Raw genomic sequence first — 23992 nt, 5'->3', positions numbered from 1 at the left:
TCACTTCTCTTTGAAATAATATATGTCCATATTGTATACCATGAGGCAGAAGTGCACTGCTTTTGAGACCTTTATTTATTCCCTTAAAATGCCAAACTTGCTCTATCTTGCTGGACCATAAGTGGAACATTTGCTTTTTTCTCCTTATTGGTGCATCAGCTGAATCATCCACACTTACAAGGTTGTAAAAGTTCAGGCTTTCCTTTGTGACTTCCTCAATCTGATCTTTGTAGACCTCTTTGTGCTTTGGTTCCTCAGCTTCCATTTCAGCTTCAGTTTCTAGCTCACAATTTTTGGTAAGCACCATTGTTCTTCGATTAGGACATTTATTTGAATAATGACATCTCTCTTGGCACTTAACACACAATACATCACAAGTACACGTACAAGAAGCTTCAGCTTTACCTCTTGTTTCTTTGGAGGTAGTAGTAGGCTTTGCTTCAATGCTCCATTTTTGGGTTGTCTTTTCATCCATATAATAGCTTGATTTCAAGGTTGATGAACTCAAACCATAAGCTTGATATGTTTTATTGCTCCTCTTGAGTTGTTTCTCAACCAAATCATCCTTGGGCAACATATCCTCCATGCTTCTACTTCTCTCAGATAACCTTTGTCGTCTTTGGTGTAACTCTTGGTGATAATGGTTGGGCACAAATCTCTTTCTCATGACTGCTTTCATTTCATCCCATATGTCAACAGGCCATTCTTGGTGGTGCATCCTTATAGTAACCAGTTGATACCAACAATTGATTGCATGATCATAAAACTCTGTAGCAACCACTTGAACCTTCTTGCGGTCCGAATAGTCTTGACATCTAAAAACTAATTCCATTTTCTTTTTCCACTCCCAGTAAGCAACTGGATCATTCTTTCCATAGAATGGCGTTATTTTCAGCTTGATTCCTCTTAAATCATCATCATTTATTTCTTTAGCCTCTCTGTTTCATCTCGGACGCCGTTGACCCTCACTAGACGAATTGCCTCTTTGGCTGTAGTAGTCCTCTACTTCATTTATGTGATGCATAGGTCGATCTCTTTCTCTGCTATGATGCAAAATTTGTGGTTGTCCCTGTTGTGCCTCTGCCTCAACTTCATCTAACCTCTCGTAGAGGGCATTAATCTCAACCCTCTATAACCGTCGCGTTTCTCACATAAGTTCTTGAACTTGTCGATCATTAGACATTTTTTTTTCTTTTGTTTTTTTTATGTTATATTTTTTGGTGGTTTTTTTTTATAAAAGAAGATGAATAGATAGAAGATAAAAAGATAGAAGATGGAAGAAAGAAGATAAAAAGATAGAAGATGAAAAGATAGAAGATCTGAAAATGAAAGAAAGAAGATAAAAAGATAGAAGATGAAAAGATGGATAGATGAGAAGATGAAAGGTTTTGATTAGAGGAATACCATAAGTCTTTGAGAGGACTCTAATACCACTTGATGTGATTCTCCCAAGGAATCGACGCTCTAAGGTAGGTAGACTGATAATCCTAGAACTTCGATGGCTCACGAAGCTGGATGATAAGGCGTGAGATAAACTCAAAAATCCTTATGCCCCAAACTCTCTTAAAACAAACCAAACAAAGCAAGGCGGTAGAACTTTAGATAGAAGCTTCGCAAAGACAGATGACAAGGCGTGAGACGAATCCTGAAAATTCTTGTGCCTTAGACTCTCTTGTAACGACATCTCAATCCAAAGCTAATGAATGACAACGTAAAGTGCGGCAGAATCACTTGATATACCAAAATCTCTTTGATGTAACCCACCAAGGAGAATCCGAAAAGAACAAAAGAGTTTTCCACTCTCAAATAAACGATAAAAGATTTCTTGGATTCATTCTCAAATGAGATTACATGTGTTTATAAAGAGATAAGAAACTTGGTAACAAAGCCAAGTATTAATTATTCTTGAAAATTAAAAAATAAGAAAGATCGTAATTTGAATGAAGATCCAACTCTTGGTATTTCCCTTCTTCCAAAGTGACTCTTGATCTTCATTTTTGTCATTCCTATTTGACCACAAAATAAAGGGATTATTTTAGGCTTTCTTGGACTTGAATTAGGCTCAAAGTAGGTTGGACTTGACAGACATTATCCTCAATAGAATTTTTCATTCTCTCTTTGGCCATAAAGTCTTGAATTGACCCATTAAGTGTTTCATTGATCTTCTCTTTTTTTGACTCCTTGGTCCAATTTGCTGATGAGAAACAACATGAGCTGTATGATTTCTTCACCTTGGGCTAGTAGAAACAACTCCTGGTTGCCAAACATAATTCTCGAAGCTCCTAAACCAATTGGACCTAAAATTAAATGATGTTCTTTAATTTTTTTTTAACAATATTATCAAAGAAATATTTTTTTTTTCTCTACTAAAATATGAATCTCTAAATTTCTTGTAGAAATGATGGTGCAAGTTAAACCCTACACTTATGTCAACATTTTTCTGGTATGGTTATTTATTATACAAAAATTAAAACATATAATTTTTTCTATAGAACAAAAATTAACAATTACTAAATAAATTATTACAAATTGATAAGCTATATTAATATAAATAATAATATAGAAATTTAAACATTTTTCTAATATGAGTGAATCTATGTTTATCATGGTTTATAGAGGTTAATAATTGATTTAAAGAGTTTTTCTTAATGTCATTAAATTTAGTAACTACGTATAAAATTATTGTGTATAAAATATTCCTCATTTCAAGTTTAAAGAAATATAAAAATTTGTAGGCCATTTTGGCTATAAAATTTTAAAGACAGTGGAACCGATTGGGGCTCTTTTCTATAATCAAGAGGAGTTCATGTTTCAATTTTATTTGAGTCAAATAGATTGATTGATGTGGAGGCGGTTTACAAAGGACACACAATTAATTTAACATTTTTTTATGGCGATCCGGTCCCTAAGAACCGCGAAATGGTTTGGGAACGGCTATTAAGGATCAGTTCTTCAAGAACAACTCCTTGTTTTGTTATTGGTGATTTTAATGAATTAAAAGGAAATCACGAAAAACGTGGTGGAAAAATCTGTCATGCTTCTTCTTTTCTTGCTTTTAATGGAATGATTCAAGATTGTGGTTTTGGAATTTCCCTATCTTGGGGACTTTTTGTCTTGGCAAGGGTGACGGATAAAAAACCAATACGTTGTAGGTTGGACAGGGCTTTGGGTAATGAGGATTGGCATGATCTGTTTCCTGATACGGTTAAAGAATACTTGCCCATGGTTTCGTCTGATCATAAGCCTCTTGTGGTGAGTATAGGCGCTAAGCGACCGCGGGGGCGGAGGAGTTTTATTTTTGATCGTCGCTGGGTTGGGAAGGAAGGTTTGATGGATGTGATTTCGTATGGTTGGGATGGTGCTCCTGATCAGGGGTTGACCAAGTTTGTGGACAGAATTGTGAATTATCGGCGGGAGATCTCTCGGTGGCGCAAACCGCAAATTCCTTTCAGTAGGGATACGATTGAGGATTTGAAATGCCAATTGGATGTCGCTCAGACAGATGATGCATCTCCTCCGAGTGTCATTTCGGATTTAAATGCCCGACTGCGAGAGGCATATCGGGATGAGGAAGTATATTGGTATTTGAAGAGCCGGAATCGATGGAGGCGGGTGGGGGATAAGAATATTAAGTATGTCCATGCACAAACTAAGCAGAGACGGGCACGTAATCGAATCACTGTTCTGTATGACAAGCATAATGTTTGATCTATAGAGGATGTTGCGATCTGTAGTACAGCGGTGTCGTATTTTGAGGATTTGTTTACCTCCATTAATCCGGTTGATTTTGAGGATGCCATAAGTGAGGTTAAAACGGTAATTACGGATGAGGTGAATGCGCATTTTATTGGCCCAACTACAGAGGCTGAGGTAAAGAGGGCTCTTTTTATGATGCATCCGGATAAAGCTCCCGGCCCGGATGGGATGACAGCTTTGTTCTTCCAGAAAGCATGGTTGGTTGTCAAAAATGATCTTCTGTCTTTAGTCAATCGGTTTTTTGTCGAAGGGGTTTTTGATAATTCCAAAGGTGGCAAAGCCAACCCGAATGACAGAATTGCGCCCTATTAGTCTGTGTAATGTGGGATATAAGATTATTTCGAAAATCTTGTGCCAGCGGCTTAAAACGGTTCTACTGGATCATATTTTGGAAACTCAATCGGCTTTTGTTCCAGGCCGACTGATTTCCGATAATATCTTGATTGCTCAGGAGATGTTTCATGGTTTACGAACTAATTCGTCTTGTAAGGGGAAATTTATGGCTATAAAACCAGATATGAGCAAGGCGTATGATAGGGTAGAGTGGGCTTTTGTTGAGGCGCTACTTCAAAAAATGGGGTTCGCGGAGACTTGGATCTCTTGGATCATGTTTTGTGTTACATCGGTTGAGTATAAAGTTCTTCTCAATGGCCAACCAAATGGATTGATTATTCCTGAGCGGGGGCTACGGCAAGGAGACCTGTTATCTCCTTATCTATTTATTTTATGTACGGAAGTTTTAATTGCTAATATCTGGAAAGCAGAGATGGATAAGTTGATCACTGGGATTAAGGTGGCCAACAAATGTCCACCAATCACGCACCTGTTTTTTGCGGATGACAGTTTATTTTTTTGTAAGGTTGAAAAGGAACAATGTGGAGCTATCTTGGATATTTTAAAGAAGTATGAGGCCGTCTCAGGACAGCAAATTAATTTTGCAAAGTCTTCGGTACAGTTTGGTCATACGGTTGATGAGGGGGTACGAACGGAGATGCAGGGGGTTCTTCGAATAACCAATTTGGGCGGAATGGGTTCATATCTAGGTTTACCTGAGAGTTTAGGTGGGTCTAAAACACATGTCTTCTCTTTTGTTCGGGATAAACTCCAAAATCGGACAAATGGTTGGACGGAAAAGTTACTATCAAAAGGAGGGAAAGAGGTGATGATTAAGTCTGTTGCGACTGCTGTTCCAACTTTTGTGATGTCTTGCTTTCGGATACCGAAAACGATCACATCCAAACTTACTAGTGCAGTGGTGAATTTTTGGTGGAGTACAAATGGTCAGTCAGGGGGAATGCATTGGCTTGCATGAGAGAACTTAAGTTGTAGTAAGCAACTAGGCGGTTTGGGGTTTAGGAATGTGGACGATTTTAATTCGGCTTTGCTGGCTAAGCAATTATGGCGACTGATTGAGTTTCCGGACTCACTGTTTGCCATGGTTTTCAAAGGTAGGTACTATCGGAACTCCAATCCAATGGAACCGATTAGGTCATACTCTCCATCATATGGGTGGAGGAGTATTGTATCCGCTAGATCTTTAGTACACAAAGGGCTCATTAAAAGAGTGGGCTATGGGGAAACCATTTCTATATGGACTGATCCCTGGATTCCGGCTCAATCCCCAAGACCAGTTTTAAGTAAGGGTCCCTTTGCGGACCCTTCTCTCCAACTAACTCATTTCATTGATCGTCAAACGAATTCCTGGCATATGGATTTGCTTCATGAGCATTTTGATCTGATGGATGTCGACTTGATAGGGGCTTTACCCTTAGGGAGCTGCCCATCGGCAGACTCCCTAGGGTGGCACTTTACAAAGTCTGGGAAGTATACGGTTAAGTCTGGGTATCATACGGCACGCAGGGCAGCACCGCGGACCTTTCAGGTTCTAGGGTGTGGTCCAGAGATTACCCCTATTTTGGCCAGTGTTTGGCAGGTTAAATGCCCACCTAAAATACAACATTTTATGCGGCAAGTTTTGTCTGGCTGTCTTTCCGTCTCGTTTAATTTGAGACGGTGGGGTATAGCGTGTGATTTGGGTTGTTCACGGTGTGGGGCTGATGACGAAACAATAAATCATGCTATTTTTGTTTGTCCATCGGCTCGGCAAGTGTGGGCCTTATCTCATGTTCCGGTGGGGCCAATTTCTTTTCCTACGGACTCTTTGTATGCAAATATGGATCATTTTTTAGGCTCAAAAAATCCGGTTTCTCAAGCATCTGATTTCCCCTGGGTTATGTGGTATATATGGAAAGCCAGAAATGCATGGGTTTTCGAAAATAAGGATGAGCAGCCTGGGGAGATTTTCAGGGTAGCAAAAGGTGAGGCGTTATCTTGGCAACAGGAACAGGAAGAGGGTCAGAGTGAGGATCTCCCCTCTGATCCCGTTGTTTCTAACCCTCGGGTGAGGGTGGCTGCAGCTCCCCTTTCTACCCTTTACTCGGGTCATTGGTGTTTTGTTGATGGATCTTGGAAGGCCGGTGACACGTTTGCAGGTGCAGGATGGCTTTGTACGGCGTCTCAAGATTCTTCGCACATTATGGGAGCTACCAATTTCCGATGAAGTCTCTCCCCTTTACATGCTGAAGTAGAAGCTTTCATCTGGGCTATGCGTTGCATGATTGGACATGACTACCGGGACATGGCTTTCTATACTGACTGTTCAGACTTGGTGAAGATGGTGTCTTCTCCTCAAAACTGGTCGGCTTTCTCGACGTACCTCGCCGATATCAAGATTGACAGGGAGTAGTTTACTTCTTTCTCTTTATCTTTTATTCCTAGAAATTTGAATGTACGTGCAGACGCTTTAGCGCGTAAGGCGCGTATAAGTCCACACCATGTTTTGTATGTAAACAACTTTCCACCTTATTGGCTCTCATGAACTAATCTTTTGTATAATTATTATTATTATATATATATATGTGACTATAAGTTTACCTACCCAAAATAATTAAAAAATATTTAAATTTAACAAAAAAAAACATTTTCTGTTGAAAGATAAATAAATTAGTAGGAAGAATGAATTAATGTAGAATATTGGTAGGAGTTACATTTGAGTTAAATGTAGAGTTAAATAGAGTTACATGCCTTTAAAAGTGAGTTAATTATAAATAAATATTTTAGTTTTTTTTAACTTAAAAGAAACGGAATGCCAAGTGGCCCAATCAAAATTCACATAATTTGGTTGTTTTGTTGATATAAACTCAACACTCACACATAATATTTCAAATTGAAAATATTACTTTTCAAGTGACAAACTAAATTAGTTTTCTTATAAAATTATATGAACTTCAATCTAAAGATTTTAAAACCCCAAGGATAACTTCTATCTTTTTTTTTATTTCTTTTTTTTTCTTTTTTTTTTTGTTTTTCACTCATAAATTTAATTTATAGTGCTAGATTTCATAATAATGGTTTCATCTTTAGAGAATTTAGTTAAATTGTATTTTAAAAATTATATTATTTTTTATATTTCACTTCCAGTTAAATATGATTTCTTTTGGGATCATTCTTCATTTTGATTAAATCACAAAGACCAAATTTTTTTAATTAAGTTCTTTTTGTTTTCAAAAACCTCAAATCATATATAAAATAAATATTATATTAATCTTTACATATTTATCTATTGGATCACAAAACAAAATAGACTTTATAAATAGATTTGATAGACTTTACAAAACAAAATAGACTTTAGAAATGGATAATTATATTGATCTTTAAATATTATATTGATCTTTATAAATTATTAAAAATGATACATGGATATGTGAGATAACCGGAGTACATAATAAAGAATTATATATGGATCATTTCAACTTAATGACCTTATTGTGTGGTGAATATTGTAGATAAGTATGAAAAATAATAACTTATAAGATGCTAATCTAAAATGGACAATAGAGATAAACCTTTTAAAACATTAAAAAAAAACTATGTAAGATATACATATCATACAAACTCTAAAATTAAAATTTAGAATTAAGTTTTTACAATGATATTTGAATTATTTTTTTTAACCCATACAACAACAATAAAAAAAAACACAAAAAAAAAAATTGAGATATAGTGAAAGAGGACGAGAGAATGAAAGAATGATAGACTAATTAAGAGAATGAGATGGAAAATTACATTTAGAAAAATGGGAGTTACAATTCTAATTTATTTTTTTGTTTCAATACAATTGATTTTGTTTCAATACAATTGAATGGAGAAATAAAATTAATGCATAATTTATATGATTTCAGTTTTATAATAAATCATATACATAAAAGTAAGGTTTTACTCTCTCCTTATTGGTCCACTTGGCAATGCAACTTTAACAAAAAATATATATATTTATATTAAAATACAAATTAAAAAACATTTAATCTTGACATTTAACTCACATTTATTATAATTAAATGTCAAAATTAAATGTTTTTTAATTTTGTATTTTAATATAAATATTTTTTTTTGTTAAAGTTACATTGTCAAGTGGACCAATAAGGAGAGAGTAAAACCTTACTTTTATGTATATGATTAGTTATCATCATTTTTTTTTCCTGTTGATATACATTTCTCTTCACAAAATTATTAGTTTCATCATCAAAAAAAAAGATTATCAATTTTTATTATTAATAAAATTTATTTTTTTGTCACTATATTACATATGCATTAATAATTATCATGATATATATTTATAAAATTATATATAATAGTAAAAAATAACAGTTTTAGCTTTTAAAATATTTTTTTAACAATCCAAAATCTCTGCAGCCAAATTTATAACAGCAAAGTATTTACAAACAAAGTTTCTACAGCCACAAGTAACAATCATTATCAATATAAATAAAGTTGTTGACAAAAAAAATTACCAAATATTGTGGCAACTTATGCCTTAGTATAATATAACAAACAAATTTTTTGTTTTATTCAATCTTATGATTTAAGTTTTTTTTGTTTTTTCAAATCAGTCCAAAATAGAACATTAACAAAGAAATTTAATTGAACTTGATATTTTAGGAGATGTTAGAATATTCTGAAATCCCTTGTTATCTAATTGATGATTTTAAAAAATCATCTGAAATCTTATGTTATTGAATGTGAAATTTATAAAAATCATTTAGAATCTCTTGTTATTCAATCAATAATTTATAAATCTCACCTCAAATCTACTGTTAATAAAAAGCTACTGAATGAGATTTTAGAAGATTTTTTCTAACATTTCTAGTTAAAAAATATGTCTTACAAAATCCCACCTTAAAAGGTGAAATTTTGAAAAAAAAAATTCTTCGACATAGAGCATGCAATATCGCCCAGTAAATCATGATTCCTAACCGTAAGGCAGGTTGTCTCATGAGCGTCTGATCACAAGAGACCCTGACAAAGAAACCGAAACGATCGCTTTTGTTAGATCATAATTAAGGCTGACCATAATCCATTGACCATTTTAGTGAGGAGTCTTGTGAACCTAGGAATGATTCTCGACGTAGACATTGATCTAAAACCATCTACGATCATGAGGAGAGTCTCGTCGGAGATAAAACTCTGATCGGATCGTCTCCACCGTCGCTCTCCATGTCTCAGCCACCTCCGCAGCGGAGCTTCCGTCAATGGTGCCGATCAAAACCTTCAGTTTACCATATACATAGTCATGGACATATGAGCTTTCTCATCATCATCTTTTGAAATGATCACTTGGAGGAGCTTGTAGAAGGTGATGGCAACTGAAACAAGAGACCTACTTCTTTCAATAAAACATCAAATACGACATTCGAAGTTGCTCTTTAAAAAAAAAAAATTAAAATCAAAATCACCTAAAATTCAATAATCAAATCTTAACAAATTTCAAAACTCAAATCTCACCAAATCCTAAAATCTCAAATTCAATAACCAAATCTCCTAAAATTACACTCTAGATCTCTCAAAATTCTAAAATATTAAAATCCCAGCAAATCTCTTAAAATATCAAATTCAATACACCCCTTAGAACATAAGTTGTGATTTTAAAATCTTGGCGTTACAATGCAATTCAACATTGTAGGCAGGCATAAACTTCTGTTTTTCTCCATTTTGACTTAAAATGATAATTCTTTATAAAATATGTAGTTTAATTGAGGGCATTTTAGTATTCTGAAAAATTTGGCAAGAAACTCCAATTATTTTGGATACATCAAGAATTGTAGCCAATTTTGACATCTGAAGCACACGTGCCTAATTTGACAAAGCATAAATCTTGGCCTTTTGGTGTAGCATCCGGACTTATCAATGGGGTTCGAGTTTTGTAGTTGGGAAACTTGCACTATACTCAAACGAGTTGTTTCTATAAAGATCCCCGGATCCTTTGCTTGCTTCATCATACGTTCTTGAACTTGCAGCTGAATCTACGTTAGGATATAATCCTGCATGTTGCATTATGTACTCAATTTCTTTTACAACCTCATTCATCGATGGCCTCTTCACTCCTTCTTGATCCACGCATATTAGAGCCAAGTCTACGAACTTTTCGAATCCTTTAAGATTCTCGTTGGTTGAAATGATGGTAGTGTCCAACAATTCTTGTAGGTCGTACAATTTCTTTGATTTATTCATCTTCATCTTCACCTCTTTCACCACATATTTACCATTCACTATCGGAATTTCACCGGTTAATAGCTCCAACATCATCACCCCAAACCCATACACATCACTTTTCTCTGTCAATTGACTCGTCATGAAGTACTCAGGATCCAAATAGCCCTAATTCCAAAAATACTGTGAGTTTAAAATATATTTGGGAAAAGAGAGGATGGAGGAATATTTTTTCTCTACTCACCATGGTTCCTTTCACTTGTGCGGTAACACTAGCTTTCTCAGCTTCTTCCACAAGTTGGGAGAGGCCAAAATCAGCAACCTTTGCAGCTAGACTTTCATCAAGTAATATATTACTTGATTTGACGTCTCTGTGTATAATTGGAGGATCAGCAAGCTCATGAAGATAAGCCAAGCCTTTCCCTGAGCCAAGTGCTATTCTAAGCCTTCTTGTCCAATCAAGTCTAATCCCATTTTTCCCTACAATTTTTGTCTAGTTCAGTACAAAATAACTATCTAAATTCTTCAAAGGAATAAAAGAATTTGATGTTAATTACCTGATAGACTATCTCTTAGAGAACCATTTGGAATGTACTCATAGACAAGCATTTGTTCACCTCGATCAAAGCAAAAGCCTAAGAGTTTGACAACGTTTTTATGATGGACCCTTGAAAGAAGCTCGATCTCAGTTTTAAACTCCAACGCTCCTTGTAAAGATCCTGGTTGTGCTCTTTTAATTGCTATGAGTTGCCCTGAGGGAAGAATCCCTTTGTACACCTGTTTCACCATCAGTCTGTGAGAACATAATTCAAGTTATTTCAGTTGAAGCTATTACAAAAGGCACAAACCTGGCCATAACCTCCACCACCAACATCATTTGCCATTGAAAAGTTGTTAGCGCATTTCCTCATCTCTTCAAATGTAAATGCTTTTACTCCCATGAGCTGCGGAGCATCGACACTGTTCTGATTGGCATCCCACTTGGCTGTAACACACGAAAGAGAAGTTGTTAGCATTTCACCAGTCTTTCTTTGAAGTAAATACAAAAAGAACCTCTTCTTTTTAGTTCTTACCAAAAGGATTAATTTGATCATTTGCTCTCTCTGCTCTCTTCTTCTGCTTGAGAGCATAAATCCCAGCTATCATTAGCAACAACAGAAAAACAGCAGCACCAAGTATAGCTCCGATGATGTGTGACGACTTTAAACCTTTTTCATCTGTAGCAAAACAAGCAGAGGTAAGTGAGAGTCATATATAGAACCAGGTTTAGATCCGGTTAAATTGTATGTAAATTGTATAACTGTTTTTATCATACCTGGGAACTTATCGTACTTATTGGCTTTGAATATGTAAGGGCCAAACCTGTCAGGAGGCTTATAAGTCTGTGTGCTAAACCTGGAAATAACGCTATCCATTCCGGTCTCATTAAACCTTTCTTCCTTTAATGGGAAGATCAAGAGATCAATTAGAAGATGATGCTCAGTTTCATCCTCTCTTATATTTCCTATGGACACCGACTCCACTCGATAATTGGAATTGTTAAAGAAACCTGTTAGGTTGTTATAAAGCAATTCGAAGTTGCTGTCGTCTGAAAACCCTGAGAATGAAGGCGATCTAAAGGTGAGTATCCCTGAGGCTGGATACGCACACCGGCACGTGATTGCAGTCAAATTTCTGTCCTGGCCACATTGTCGATGACAGTTTTCTTTTCTCTTAGGAGCAAAAAATGAGGAACTTAGTTTGACTACTTTGCAGTATTCATCCGGTGGGTTCTCCACCTCCGGACACACTGGATTATTTGCCAAGCTGTAGATGTATGTATATAACCATAAACCATTGATCATAAGTAATTGAATGAGCAAAGAAGTCATTTTGGTTTTGTGACAAGGATATATACATACATTACTTTAAGGTCTTTCTTAGCTGGTTGTTTATACTCAGTTATGTCATTGTATTGTAAATCCACAAACCGCAAACTTTTGCTAGTACCAAAGTCGAGTGTCTCGTTAAGCCAATTGCGCTTTAGGATACTGCAATTAGTCAAAAAAAAAAAATCACTATTATTTAGTACAGATTTCACAACTTTAAACGACTAATTCTTAATCAAAGTTTCTTGATTTGTTTTACTCACACAGTCTCCAAACTACTAGGAGGGTTGAAGAGGGAGATTGGTACTTGACCTTGAAGTTGGATACCTTCCATCCTTCTGCCAATTATAAAACCATATATTTTTCGTAAGCGATAAGCATACACGATACAAATTTATATGTATATATATCAAAAGGGGTCACACAATGTTGTTAGGTTGCTTGAAGAAATCCATGATGGAAGGAATGAGGAGGTAAATCGGTTATTGCTCACATCTCTGGTAAAAAAACAATCACATGATGGTATAAGATTGCTTGAGAGTGAAGGTTTCTAAATTGAGCAACAAATTAGGAAGAATAAGATAGGAACTTACAATGTGAAGAGAGTGGTCAAGCTTGTTAAAACTGGAATAGTACCTGTAAATTTGTTGTTGGACAAGTACCTGAAACGTATTCAACTACAAACTCTTTTACTTCTTTTCATTTATTTTTTACAAATACAAAACAAATCTTTTGTTTGCTCACTTACAGTTCTTGAAGATTTGTGAGGTTATTCAGACTTGGAGGTATTTCTCCACTTAGTCTGTTCCTATCAAGACGTCTGTCACAAAGAAAACAACAAATATGATTTAAGAAAGTTAAAAGAAACAAATTTTTTTTGATAAATCTCTTCCTATTACTTACAATACAACCAATGTTTTAACGAGACTGAGGCTCTCTGGGATTTCGCCTGTGAATAAGTTTCCATCGAAGAGCCTGTCGATAAAACAACAAACAATGTAATCACTTATTTAGTTACTACTCTCAACATATACAAACTCCCAGCTTAATATGTAATGTGAAGCGTACAAATGTTTCAAAGTCATGTTTGAGGTGAAAAGTTCTTTTGGGATCTTCCCTGAAAGCTTGTTTTTCCCAAAATGACTACAAGAGAAAGTGAAGGAGAGTCAGATGAACTTGTACTTATATTAAAATGAGTGATTATATTAAAAGAAATGGAAAGATTTTGGTTTATATATACAAATGCACAGTTTGAAGAAGCATGTCAAGTCCAGGTGATGAACTCCCATTAGAAACTGGAATCTCTCCTTCGATCTGATTGTCAGCTATATCAAACCAATATAGTTTCGATAACCGTCCCATGGAAGCCGGAATTTTTCCATTGAACTTATTTGAATTCAGGGAGCTGTATAAAGGAGACAAAATTTGATACTTTATGGTGTTAGAGACTCCATTGTAAAAGAGACCGATTATATAATAGGAGGCAACCACATCTTACAGTTTTGTAAGTTTTTCAAGATTTCCTATGGACTCAGGGATTTGACCATCGAAACCACATCCCATAAGATTTCTGGAGAAAAAAAAAAGGAGTTCGTTAAAATATGTGTGAGACAAGGCGGTTGCAAGTTAAGGTTGCCTAGTGATCTAATGTTCATGATTTTGTTAGCTTACAACTCTGTCAACTTCTTGAGGTTACCGATATTTGGTGGAAGCGGTCCAGTCATATTAGAATTGGATGTCAAATCCCTACAAACATTAGATCATAAGATTATGGAAAACAAAAACATTTCTATGCAGAGGAAGAAGAGAAGAAGAAAGACCTACAGGGTCATCAATTCAGACAACGTTGAAATATCGGCAGGAAGCTTTCCTTGCAAGTTAAGGTTGCCTAGTGATCTGCAACAAAGCAACAACACAACGCTAATGTCTACCAGATGATTCCTTGAAAAAGTAGCAAAAATATAAGATATACAAGATGTTACATACTTACATGTTAACAACGCGACCATTGCTACACGAAATTCCAACCCAATTGGCTCCACAAGGATCAAAGCCTTTCCAATTCTTAGGAGTCCCGGCCAACTCACTCTTTAGAGCTAGTAAAGCAACAGCTACACAGATTTTGAAACTCATATCAACCATTTTGTAATTCCTATATCTGAAAAATTATGATCATCATCCAACTATACTTACCGTCTATACTGTTTGTGAGCGCAGATACAGAACTAATTTGGAAGAAAAGCAAGATCAGGAGCATAAAGGCTCCAGTTCTTGAACTCATCTTCAAAACCCACAACGACTCCCTTTTCTCTTACTCTCCTTCTAACTGTATCTCAAAATCATTCAATAAGAAAGCTTGTGTTCTGGAGACGTTGTTACGAAATCTATAATAAAAAATACAGCCTCCTTGCTAACAAAACATCTACATAATAATATTAACAAAATGAAGAAGACTTTTCACTAATTTAATTAAAAACATATAAATATAGTAGAAATTGGCAGTGGACCAATTTTAAAAATGGGAACTAGTTCAACTTGAAACAGATGAGAATGCTATTAATGGAAGGTTTGGAAAGAAAAAAAAATTAATATGTTTCAAATCGAATATTTCGATACTTTTGGATCAAAACAAGAACTAACATGATAAGTTATCGTGACGAAAACTAAAACTTTACCCCGTGCGACAGCATGGTTATGAATATAGTTTAATGTATTGAACACAGAACACACACATTGATGATTTCAAACTTCAAAGTAATTACAAAATCTCCAAACTAAAAACATTACATATATGATTTGTGGAAGAGTCTTGGTCAACGAAATAGTTTTTTAACAACAAGGAAAAAATCAGCACAAGCATTTACCTACTTGAGATTATAATACTAATCGCAGCAGTGAAAATGCTGATGGTTTTGAGGATACATTGACCAATACTCCCACCCTGATTAACTATAGTTTTTTTTTGCAACCCAAATGATTAACCAATTAGTAGTATTCGTTTTCTAAATATTGCATTTCCGTATAACTTTGTTAGTTTTTATGTTAATGGTTTTTTTCTGAGTGGTCTAACTGTCTTAGTTACATCTAGAACTAAATAATTATTTTTAAAAATCTCTTAGTTATTTTTATTTGCTATTTTTCATAAAATAATTAACAAAATATAAATATATATATAACTATATTTTCGTTCTATAATGAGATAATTTAAGATATACCAGTATTTATTTTTTTATATAAAATAAAAACACATATTACAATTTTTAATACATATCAAATAAAATAGTCAAATAAATGAGATTTTAACCCAAAAAAAAAAGCAAGATGCGACTGATGCAAAATATATATTAAAAAAATCGTAAAAGAAGATAAATACGACGAACGAGAAAAAAAAAAATTGTATGAAACTTACATGCATCAACATATTGTTTATATATGAAGTGTAGGTATGATGGAGTCTAAAAATAGTCCCTCGATGACCAGTTCAACATAGAAGTGGTTGCTTAGGACATCTTTAAAAGCATTTTACTCCTCTATGATCCACGTGATATTTTATTATTTATCATTTTTCATGTAATATTTTTCCTTTCTATTTTCTGTGTTTTCTAAGATTTCCTTACGTTTGAATTTCTTTAGTATTACACGTACTGTTTCGTTGTTAACTTTATGATCGTGCTGAGTGCTGACCACGTCAACCTTTTTAGCTCTAGTTTTATGGACATAAGTTATGTCACATAACTAAAAAACGCTTCCATTGAATATCATGTTCAAAAAATGGGTTTTCTTTTATCTTACTAGCTCATGCAATTTCTCAAACCGGAATTTAAATCAGATCCACAACAACCATAATGCCCAACATGAAAAGACCAAATTATACTTATGCAAATTGATTTAAAACATGGATAAACTCAGGGAAACACACAATACATATATATAGATCATCTCCATTAAAAAGCAAAGAGATAAAAGTACAAATCAAATCATGCAAGTCCTCATTGACAAGGCATTTCAAGTAAATCACTTAGGAAATAACCAAACAATTAAAATCAAAAGACATAATGAGTTATTGGGGCTCGAGTGTTGAAGATGGGAAATCCGCACTGTATTAAAATGAGTCATTGCCATAAGGATTACCAGATCCTTTGCTTGCATCCTCGTATGTTCTCGAACTCGCGGCTGAATCGATGTTCGGGTTTACCCCTGCAAAGTGCATTATGTTCTCAATCTCTTTCACAACCTCACCCATCGTTGGTCTATTCACACCTTCCTCCTCCACACACCTTAGTGCTAGATCGACATACTTTTCAAACCCTTTCAAATTCCCGCTGGTGCTGATAATCGTCGTGTCCAACAATTCTTGTAGGTCATACAAATCACTCGATGTATTCATCTTCATCTTCACCTCTCTCACCACGTATTTGCCTCTCTCTATAGGACTTTTACCGGTTAGTAGCTCAAGCATCACAACACCAAACCCGTACACATCACTCTTCTCTGTCAACTGATTTGTCATGTAGTACTCAGGATCCAAGTACCCCTAATTCCAAAGAATCTATGAGTTAAAATGTCTTTAAGACTAGAAAATTTTAAAAAGGAGGATTATTTAATTATTCTTTACTCACCAATGTTCCTTTCACTTGTGTTGTCACATGAACTTTCTCGGGGTCTCCAACAAGTTTGGAAAGGCCAAAGTCGGCAACCTTTGCGGTTAGACTTTCATCAAGTAATATGTTATTTGATTTGATATCTCTATGTATAATTGGAGGATCAGCAAGCTCATGAAGATAAGCAAGACCTTTGCCTGACCCAAGTGCTATTCTAAGCCTTCTTGTCCAGTCTAGTCTAATTCCACTCTTCCCTGGATTATCATAAAATTCAGCACCAAAAAAAAAAAAAAAATCCTAATTCCTGAAAGGAAGATAAAGGTTTGGTATTACCTGATAGACTATCTGTAAGAGAGCCATTTGGAATGTACTCGTAAATGAGCATTTGCTCACTTCGATCAAAGCAGAAGCCCAAAAGTTTGACAACGTTTTTATGATGAACTCTTGAAAGAAGTTCAATCTCAGTTTTAAACTCTAACTCTCCTTGCGAAGATCCTTGTTGAGCTCTTTTAATTGCTATGAGTTGTCCAGAGGGAAGAATTCCTTTATACACCTGTTTCAACATCATATTGGGATTAAAGTTCAACTTAACGTCATTGCTTATTTCAGTTAGGCGATTGCAAAAACACAAACCTGGCCATAGCCTCCACCTCCAACATCATTTGCTTTTGAAAAATTGTCAGTGCATTTCTTCAACTCTTCAAAAGTAAACGCTTTTGCTCCCATCAGCCGCGGAGCATCAATACTACTCTTACTCTTATTCCACTTGGCTACAACATTCAAAAGAAAAGTATTTAGAATACTTTTCATCATACAAGAAAGGAATCTTTTATAGTAGTAAAAGAATATATATATTCTTACCAAAAGGATTATTTCGACCAGTTGCTCTGTCTGCTCTATTCCTCTGTTTAAGAGCATAAATGCCCGCTATGGATAACAACAACAGAAGAACCGCAACACCAACCGCTGCTCCGATGATAATGCCTTTGTTTCCTGACTTGGCATCTCCTACATATGTTGCCAAATGGGGAAAGCATATCAATAATATGGAAATAATTTTTTAATAATTGTGTGACAAAGTTACAACATACCAGAGAACGGAGTGTACTGATCGGCTACGAAAATGTAAGGGCCATATATTGGGGGTTGCGAAAAAGTATGCGTGCTAAATGCAGAAATAACACTATCCATTCCTGTCTCATTAAATGTTTCTATGTTCGATGGAAAGACCAAGATATCTATTAGAAGATGGTGATCAGTTGGATTCTCTCTTATGTTTCTGATGGCCACAGATTCCACGGGGTAACTTGGTTTCTTAAAGAAACCCTCTAGCTCCTGTTGGAGCATGTTGAAGTTGGTATTGTTGGTATACCCTGAGAAGGAAGGAGACCTGAAGGTGAGTATTCCTGTGACTGGGTACACACACTTGCACGCTGGACTTGGTTCCTTGCCCTGACCACAGCGAGGACAATTTATTTGAGGGGCAGAAAATGAGGTCTTGTGTTGGACTGCATTACAGTATTCACTCAGCCGGTTCGCCACGTCTTGGCACACCGGATTATCTGCTAACCTGTAGATATATAAGCACACATAAGTAACGTATGATTGACAAATTCAAAACTTGATTTGTGACCATATGATATATACATACATTACTTGGATGCGTTTATTGGCTGATGGTTTATAATCAGTGACGTAGTTGTATTGTAAATCCACAAACTCCAACTGGTTACTATAGCTGATACCAAAGTCCAATGTTGCGTTTATCTGATTGCGTTTTAGGACACTGCCATGTCAAGAAACGACATATCTAGTCAATATAGATTTCACAGCTTAAAACTTGAATTCTAATTTTCATGTATTGGTTTGCTCACACAGTTTGTAGTTGAGTAGGGCTGAAGAGGAAGATTGGTATTGGGCCTTCAAGTTGGATTGCTTCCATCCTTCTGCCAAGTATAAGATAATGTTGCTTTGTAAGCATACATAGAATTGTATAGTATAAGAGAGTGAGAGAGAGATAGGTGCATACAATGTTGACAGGGAGCGTAATGAAGAGATCCAAGATGGAATGAGAGAGAATTGCAATTGGTTATTGCTCACATCTCTGAAACAGAACAGTCATATCATGAGATTAGATTGATTAATAATGAACATTTCTGATGGTAAATTAAGCAAAAAAAAAAAAAAAAAAAAAAAAAAAAAAAANAAAAAATAGGAGAGAATAATAAAGAAACTTACAATGTGTAGAGACTGGTCAACCTGGTTAAATTTGGAAGAGTGCCTGTAAATCTGTTATTGGCCAAGTACCTGAAAAGGATTCAAATACAAATTATTTTACTTCTTTGTACATATGTATCTACCAAAAACCACACAACAAAACTTTACTTGCTCTCTCACTTACAGTTCTTGAAGAATTGTGAGATTATTAAGACTTGAAGGAATTTCTCCAGTTAGTTTATTCCTATCAAGGCGTCTGCATGTAAGAAAAGAAAACATATGAGATTAAACAAGTTAAGATAAGTAAAAATTTTGAACAAACAAATTTTTACTTACAACACCGTGAGCGTTTTAACGAGGCTGAGGCTTTCCGGTATTGTCCCCGTCAGCTGGTTTCCATCAAATAACCTATCAATAAAACAAGAAGCAATGCAATTCATTTATTTAGTTATCAATCTCAACTGGTGCAACTCTCTCAGCTTTCACATATACTATGAAACTTACACATGCTGCAAAGTCATGTTTGAGCTGAAGAGCTTCTCTGGGATATCACCCGAAAGCTTGTTATTTCCAAAATGGCTGCAAGAGAAAGTGAGAGAGAATCAGATATCTAGATTAGTTAGTACTTAGTCTATATATTAAAAAAATCTCTCATAAAAGAACCAGATAGATTTAGAAATTATATATACAAATGTCCAGCTTCAAGAAGCATGTCAAGTCCAGGTGAAGAAGCCCCATTAGAAACTGGGAGCTTTCCTTCGATTTGATTGTCGGCTATATCTAACCAAAACAGTTGCGATAGCCGTCCAATGGAAGCCGGAATTGTTCCAATGAATTTATTTGAATTTAGGGAGCTGTATATATATATATGGAAAATTAACATATATTATTACGAATTGATGTAGAGACAGTTTATAGTACTAGGAAGCAACATTGGTATCTTACAGGCTTGTAAGTTGTTCTAGAGATCCTATGGACTCAGGGATTTGACCACTGAAACCACATCCCATAAGGTTTCTGGACAAGTAAAGAAAAAAAAAATCAATTAAAATAGACGTTACATATATATAAGACAAAGGCGATTATAAATAGGTTATGTTCTTGTTTGCTTTTCTTACAAGGTAATCAACTTCTTGAGGTTACCAATATTTGGTGGAAGCGGTCCAGTCAAATTAGGATTGGATGTCAAATCCCTAAAATAAAAACATTGGATCATCAGATGAGGAAGAAAAAAATCCAATTCTATGTAGAAAAGGAAGAGCAACACATACAAGATCTGCAATTCAGACAAAGCTGCGATATCGGCAGAAAGCTTTCCTTCCAAGTCAAGGTTGCCTAATGATCTGCACAAACAACAACACAATGTTAAAGTCTGAAGGGGAAAGTAGCAACCAAAAGGATATAGATATAAGCTGTTACATTGAAACGATGCGGTCATTGGTACATGTAATTCCAACCCAGTTGGTTCCACAAGGATCAGAGCCTTCCCAATTCTTAGGAAACTTGGTCCATTCACTCTTCACAGCTTGTAAAGCCGTCGCTGCACCAATTTTCAAACTCAATCAAAGATTTTGAAAATTCCTATGTATATATGTATAAAAAAATATGATCATCATCTAAACTATATACTTACCGTCAGGGCCATTTGTGAGCCCATAAACACAACAAATGTGAAAGAAAAGCAAAATCAGGATCATCATGTAGACTCTAATTTTTGAACTGGTCATCTTCATTATAACCACAAAGAATATATTTTTCTCTTTCTCTATTTCTGATTGTATCACATTATATCATACAAGAAGAAAGCATGTGGTTTGCACAAAGTTATGACAAATTCAAGAATAAATTTTACAAGCCCCCTTGCTAAACAAAACATGTAGACTAGTGTTAACAAAAAGGAGAAGACTTTGAGCAATTTGAAGTGACAGATACATAAAAGTAAGAAATAGACAGTAGAACATATAATAACTTGATCAACTTGAAAGTTGAAACAGCTGATAATCTGAATGCTCGAAGGTTTCAAAAGGGTTATTATATGGAAAGGTTAATTGAGTAATGGGAAAGACCAAATCCTGAACAATACAATTTAAACACGACTTGATCGGACGAGTTCATGAATTCATTAAAAATTAACAACTGTGACTAATATAATGAACGCAGTATTTAACTGATAACACGACTTTTTAATCGATCTAATCCGACACGAACCAAAACTAAATAATTGATCAGAGAACCTTTAGCAATGTGGCTTAAACGAATTTAAAGAAAACAACTTTTGTTGATTTAAAAGATTTGAAAGCTCAAAAACTATTGTTTTGAGGCCCATTAAGATTCAATGCAAATGATTAAGCCCACTATTGAGATACGCCCTTCATGTTAATTATGTGGCATGCTTCTCACGCGCAACCCGAACATACCAACTGCACGCGCCCCCAAGGACAAGTAAAGTGAAGTAAAAAAAAATTGGTCTCTGCAAGTCGGAGAAGAAATCGATTGGGTTCCTTTTACCAACGGCGACAATGTTTTGGCGGAAGAAGAAGACCAGCAAGTCGCCGACACCAAAGACGACGGAACCGTCGCCGAAATCTAACCCAAATCAGTCACTTCCACACGATTTGATAGTGAGCATCTTAGCCCGTGTCTCGAGATCGTACTACCCAAACCTCTCCTTAGTCTCCAAAAGCTTCAGATCGATCCTTGCTTCACGGAAGCTATACAAAACCCGAACCCTATTAGGCTGCACCGGGACTTTTCTTTTATGTGTGCTTACGCTTCCCTCATGAAGCTAACCCTCGCTGGTTCACTCTCTACCGGAAGAAACCTAATCAAACCCTAATTAACAAGAAGAAGAAGAAGAAGAAAGAGGATCCAAGTCTTCATCTATTGGCTCCAACCCGAATTCTCAACTCTCCTCCTCCAGTGGAATGGTCAAGTCTAATTGCGGTTGGTTCTGATCTTTACGCCATTAGCGCAGATATACATGATTCTCCATCCGTGTGGTACCTTGACTGTCGAACTCACACTTGGCGTGAAGCTCCAAGAATGAGAATAGCTCACACCCGTACTTCACATGATGGGAATGTGTATTTGCCAGGAATGTATGAAAAGCAAGATTCTTTGAACTGCGTTCAAGTGTACAACACAGGGACTCAAGCTTGGAATCCCGTGCCGCCCAACATACGGAGATTGGAGTTCAAAAACATGGATGGAATTATTTACTTTTACCGTAAAGTAAACTCTACTTGGCGTGGTATGACTTTTAAGCCAAAGGATTCGACATGGAAAAGTGTAGGATTGCGTAAGGTTGTGGGTCGGGTTTCTTTTTGTACAATAGATGGCGTAGACTATCATTATGTCCGTGGCGAATATCTTAGATGGAGAGCACGTAGTGGGACTCAGGAGGGAGTAGGTGCCAAAAGATTAGAGGGTTTAGAAGGGTTGCCTCAGTCTGCTAATTCTTCTTTTGTTAAATTAGTAGATTATGGTGGTAAGCTGGTTGTTTTGTGGGACAAGTCTGTGCAGCGATTTGGGTTTAAGAAGAAGATGATTTGTTGTGCAGAGATTTCACTTGAAAAACGCAACGATGAGGAGATTTGGGGGAAAGTCGAGTGGTCCGATGCGGTTCTTACTGTGCCTAAGTCTTATAAATTCGTGTGTGCTAAATCTGTTACTGTTTGACAGGTTATGCACGTAATGAATCTGGTTGGTATCCCTTTCTTTCTTTTTAGTATGCCACTCTGGAATGAATGTTTTGGGCATGCGATTCACATGTTTCGTCTGCACTCACTTGCTATGTCAGATGATTTTAAAGCTTATTTAGTGAGTTCTTTTAGTGCCTCCGTCTAGAAAGAAATCATGTGTTGAGATTGGCAGCAAGAATACACAAAGAACAAAACGGAATAGCCAAAGATATTGACATTGTTTTTGCTTTGTAGTGGAGTAAATTAAGTTTATTTTGGGACTTTTCTGTCTCTTTGATAAACCCTTTGATGACAAAAACGTTCTGCATACTGTTTGAGGAACGTGACTCACGAGACGTTTTTGTTTTGAATGTGTTGCAAAATGTCTGTATATACTACGATGAATGCTTGTCTTGTCTTGTCTTGTGCTTGTGCCCACTTGTATACTGATCATTAAGCTTACTTTTAGCTAGAGTCGCTTGCAGATGATTAAGGTTTTTTCTTTTCTAACTGCCTTTGATAAGCCCTTTGATCCTAAAGAATCAAATTCTTTACGCTAATTTTTTATGAATGACTCATGAGATAAAATTCTTACTATAAAAATAGAAATTGAAGCAAGCAATTCAGAGTTGATGCTTTTTTTAAAGTTCAGGCTTTTTATAAAACGATGTCGTTTTGAATTTTTTAAAATGCTACATAAATGGGATTCAAACTGCTTACCTCTACGGAGAAAATACACTAAGGAACCAGCAGTGCTAAATTGTTTTATTGAGTTTATTTCACAAACGCTTATAATTATTTCTATTGTGTGTCGCTTGAGTCTTCTTCTCAGCAACTGGGAAGTACACATTTTTTTTCAAATTTGCTTTGATTTTGTATTTTTGTGTAGTCGAGGATTTGCTTTTGGTTTCTCCTTCTCCATCTCCGACCTCGAGAGAAGCAAAAAAATGGCAGAAGAATCGAATATGAACATTGAGATTTGGAAGATTAAGAAACTAATCAAGGGTTTTGACTTTTGAGTCAGCTTGGTGAATACGACCAAGTTGAAGAAGGAGACTTGCCCAGCTTGGTGAATAAGACCAAGTTGATGAAGAAGACTCTGGCAACATAAGATGGATAAGTATATGTCTTTGTGTTCCAATGTCAATTAAACGGTTAAGCTTAGTTGGTTATAGCACCTTCATTCCTGCTTTAGAGGTTAGTGGTTCGAATCCTCTCAGTGTAATTTTTTTAAAAATGCAAAACGACGTCGTTAATATGATGGTTTTTTCCACCACTTTTGCAAAGTTCATGCTTTTTATGACATTTTTCCCAAGCAATTAGT

General features: G+C 35.6%; 3 protein-coding genes and 1 pseudogene across 3 annotated transcripts; 2 read left to right on the top strand and 2 right to left on the bottom strand.

The window, feature by feature from the left end:
• LOC104728742 lies at positions 5465-6316 on the top strand. The gene has a single exon (XM_010447686.1). The coding sequence runs from the start codon at positions 5465-5467 to the stop codon at positions 6314-6316; it is 852 nt and encodes a 283-aa protein (XP_010445988.1).
• On the bottom strand, positions 9832-14570 carry LOC104725481 (probable leucine-rich repeat receptor-like protein kinase At5g49770). The gene is made up of 19 exons (XM_010444147.2): positions 14364-14570; positions 14161-14281; positions 13995-14066; positions 13842-13916; positions 13669-13740; positions 13411-13575; positions 13239-13313; positions 13074-13145; positions 12919-12990; positions 12764-12832; positions 12596-12667; positions 12434-12508; positions 12204-12332; positions 11618-12108; positions 11376-11519; positions 11151-11287; positions 10860-11079; positions 10547-10782; positions 9832-10470 (listed from the first exon to the last, which is right to left on the bottom strand). Exons 1-19 carry the CDS (start codon positions 14449-14451, stop codon positions 9997-9999), a joined length of 2859 nt encoding a protein of 952 aa, XP_010442449.2. The 5' UTR covers positions 14452-14570; the 3' UTR covers positions 9832-9996.
• On the bottom strand, positions 16273-20688 carry LOC104725480 (probable leucine-rich repeat receptor-like protein kinase At5g49770). The gene is made up of 19 exons (XM_019232960.1): positions 20622-20688; positions 20408-20528; positions 20260-20331; positions 20107-20181; positions 19934-20005; positions 19678-19842; positions 19493-19567; positions 19325-19396; positions 19173-19244; positions 19010-19078; positions 18801-18875; positions 18646-18717; positions 18423-18557; positions 17863-18341; positions 17633-17776; positions 17405-17541; positions 17105-17324; positions 16790-17025; positions 16273-16704 (listed from the first exon to the last, which is right to left on the bottom strand). The coding sequence occupies exons 1-19, from the start codon at positions 20686-20688 to the stop codon at positions 16273-16275; spliced, it is 2790 nt and encodes a 929-aa protein (XP_019088505.1).
• Positions 21415-23134, top strand: LOC104725479 (annotated as a pseudogene).

The sequence above is a fragment of the Camelina sativa genome, chromosome 11, assembly GCF_000633955.1.
Source record: "Camelina sativa cultivar DH55 chromosome 11, Cs, whole genome shotgun sequence".
In the NCBI taxonomy this organism is placed as follows: domain Eukaryota; kingdom Viridiplantae; phylum Streptophyta; class Magnoliopsida; order Brassicales; family Brassicaceae; genus Camelina; species Camelina sativa.
The sequence above is the reverse complement of the archived record's forward strand: the minus strand, read 5'-3'. Positions and strand labels throughout refer to the sequence as shown.